This window comes from Opisthorchis viverrini, assembly GCF_000715545.1.
Source record: "Opisthorchis viverrini unplaced genomic scaffold opera_v5_86, whole genome shotgun sequence".
NCBI lineage: Eukaryota > Metazoa > Platyhelminthes > Trematoda > Opisthorchiida > Opisthorchiidae > Opisthorchis > Opisthorchis viverrini.
Window position 1 is genome coordinate 603668 of NW_008751742.1, and position 3598 is coordinate 607265.

Below are 3598 nucleotides of genomic sequence, written 5' to 3' on the forward strand. Positions count from 1 at the left end.
CACTACCGGAATTCGGTAAATGTCATTGACACTGCTTCAACAACATTTGTTAACACCTTCCTACTTTCCATCAACCTCTTCCTCTCTTCCTGTCATTCTTCTTGATGATTCCGTATTGACATGACCATCTTTTTTCGAACTCGTTCCGCTCTCCTCTTCGACTTAGTTACACAATGGAAATTCGGGTGATCTACATGTCTGCGTGTGTGTAAAATAGTGTCCTTGTCACAGGCTACAAGAGAGTGAGAGACGGCAATCGCATGTTAGGGTCTGGAAAAAACAAGTTGAACGCACTCAGAGACACACGGTTGGGCATTGTCTAGCCGTATAGTCCCATAACAAGTGTTCATCTCACAGACGAACAATACTGAAGCTCACGTATGAACATCATAACATCATCCGCTCCTTTACTCATGCCACCACCTCTATTCATTCATAACCATCTAACACAGCTTCGAGGTGTGTGACGATATGGTGGGGTATTCCGTTTGCTAAAGTTGGAAACTACACATTTCTAATTGCAGCAGGACTGATCACGGTTTCGATTTCAATCATGTCAGTCATGACGGGGACGCAAAAAATAAGGGAATGTTTGAGATTGTGACGCGACGTCCGGAGGGAGAGGTCTTACTTGAAGTCGATTCGCCTGTGTCTGCGTATGTCTCCGCTTGTCCGCTTGCGTGCCTGCGTTGCGTGTGCGTTTGTGTAAACCGAGAACTGAAGGGTGCGGGAGAGTTGCTTCAAGCTGTCGAACACTTGAGCAAATTGGTGCTGCACATGCAATGCATCAACTTGTTTGCCCATGAGGCGGCGTTTACAGGGAAAACAACCTGCACGTGTTTTTTCTCAGCTGTTGACGGACTAAATGGTGTTGACTGTTCAAATATGGAAAGTTGATTAAACAGTGGTCGGGGTTGCACGCAGTGAGCTGATTAGTTTCAACTAAACACGGATGAATAATTACGTCTCCCTGACTGCTAATAAATTGAGCAGACGGTTCCTCGTTGCAATTAGCCAAAAAAGTGCCCATATTGTAGCTGAAAACAAAATATCGCTTACGTAAAGTGAATCAGCCCGCAGCTGCTACGCTCACCACTATAATGATCAAACATGTTTTACTATTACACGGTTCCGCAGATATTTCCGGTAGGTTTTTGATGGTTACAATTTAGGGCGTTAATATCTTATGCTGGTACCCCAAGAACTTACTTTGACTTGTGGAATACATGCGAAGAAACTCTGGTACCTTGCAACTACACCTCGTAAAGGAGTAGCAATATGGTGAAACACAATGTACGAAATTATGCATTGTGGATTTTTTTACAATGCTATCTATACAGATGAGTAAACCACATTTGTGCCTGCGAAACGCAGCCGTATAACTTTGGAAATAAAATAAAGAACGCTGGTAGTCAATCAGGTTGAATTACCTCCAATCACTGGCGAAGGTAGCTACTATACTATGCGTTCAGTATTTCATTCGCTGACTGTGGGCCGCGTGATCCACAGAATATTACCTTACATAAATGACGGAACACGCTGACCCGATCAATGCATCCATCGCGTTCGCCGAGCTTGGCAGTTTGTTTAGCACTATATCAACTTTTAGTGTCACAATGACTGTCGCTTTCGATTCATTGACAGATTAGAACAGACATCGATGCTGTCCCTATAGTTCACTCACTAGAGGCCCATTCTGAAAGAACACTGTTGCTGCAATACAGTTCGTTCTAGGTAGCTATAACAAGCACCACAACCATCATCGTGTACCAGTTTGAACCTGTTATTGTAGTTGCTGTTGTCAGTGTTGTTCACAACTCTTTGGACACCATCATAAAATAAAGTCATCCCAGTCTGTCTGAGAAGCATTGCACATTAGGAACTCAACACAAAGGTAGGCAGGGTGGCTCGTTTACCATCTTCATTCATTTACAGCATACAGGTTGGATTTCCAATGGAACACACTGAAATATGCTCTCTTGTAGTTTCCTTTCTTCTATTGGTTTACGTCTTCGGTTCATTCCGAGAAAGCTGATTCTCTAAAGCTGTTTACTGAATGTTTTCGAGCACGTGAAGGAAACAATTCCGAAATACATAACACTACATTTTTACTCAAAGAGCGTCAATTATCAGGCCGTATTCCGAGGCATGAAATCAAAACATTATGTTGCGCCCTTATCACCACAGGACGCACTGTTTAAGGCGTGTATTGCCTTCCCGTGTGAAAAATAGACCACATCTCAAACGCTTGTCGTTAATCCCATGTGTCTACAAAATGAATCGGTTATCCATTTACATTTTATCATTGTGCTTTACATACAGTAGTGATTTCGTGTCACCACACCGCACTAATCACCCGATTACCTCCAGATCGTATTTCCAGTTGATCACAATTTCGTAGGAGTTTAGTGTAGTTAGTAAACTTGTTGAATCATTCCGTACTCATAAGCCCGGTTCCGGCGTTCTGTCCATGCATGAAGATGTGTTACAGATAAGCATTATAGGTATAGTTTATTTCTGATCATGTTAACAGTTTTATCATAGTCTGTGTCCGTGAGTTTGAAGCCATTCTAGAAGAGTTTTAATTTTGGCTTGTTCATTTTCATTTGGTCAACTGGGTTTAGAACATTCGGTTTGCGAACGAATGAAGCGGGCCATTACTTTGGCACAATACAATTTTTCCGTTTAAAGACTGCTAAAATTTAATTTAATTTATTTCGGTATATTGTGATGTCTTAGGGATTCGTTCGAAGTCATCAATATACTCCCATGAAGCCAGTTGTTATGTCACATTTTCAACAGTGGGTCAACTTTTCATTTCAGTTTTCATACGGAAGCGCCATCCTCAGCTGAAGACAGGATCTATCAATCTATGTATGACAGATGTTTGTGTTCAAGCCCGCCGCGTGGCCAATAATCAGCGAAGTCGTCAACATCCAAGCCGCCTGAACTCGTTCCCGAATGAAGCCCACTCGGTCTACTCGGCAGAGCTAACAAGTACCGAACCATCCAGTTCAAGCACTGTTGGTTTGATGGGCTTGAAAAGTCGCGTGTCCGGTGCAATGCGAGCGGCTGATGTGAATTCAGTGGACAAGGAGCCTATTAGTCTGGTTCACGAGAGCAAGCTATCTCATAAGCTGGCTTCTCCGTGCTCGGATTCATGGCTACAATCAAATCGGAGTTTAGACGAACGCTTGGGCAACTTCAGTAGTGTCCCGCAAGAGGAAAGATTATTCGACTTGGGAGCACCCGCACTCAACAACTCCGCATCTACCGAATCGAGTGATGTGTGCTTAAGTCTTCGTCAATCTCCTGGCTCACGAACGGCACATAGTCCACAAACTCATCCACATATTCTTTGAACTTTTCACTAGACAACATGGTGTGTCACACCAGATTTCACTTGCTGCTGCTGGCTTATGAAGAGAGCCACGCTCACTCATATTTACGCATAACAGTAGGCCACACCAACCTGGATATCTTTTGATGAAAATGAGTCGACAAAACTCAATAGGTTTTCTGCTTGGTTATTATTCCGACATTAAATATTATTATCCCGTCGCCCAACAATGATTCATTCCAAGTGACGCGCATCTGT

The 3598-nt window shown here is 43.1% G+C and overlaps 1 protein-coding gene across 1 annotated transcript; it reads left to right on the forward strand.

Moving 5' to 3' along the window:
• Positions 1-1100: 1100 nt before the first annotated feature.
• T265_04899 (hypothetical protein) lies at positions 1101-3362 on the forward strand (the record flags this gene model as incomplete). The annotated part of the gene is made up of 2 exons (XM_009169759.1): positions 1101-1146; positions 2824-3362. 2 exons carry the CDS (start codon positions 1101-1103, stop codon positions 3360-3362), a joined length of 585 nt encoding a protein of 194 aa, XP_009168023.1.
• Between the last annotated feature and the right edge of the window lie 236 nt (positions 3363-3598).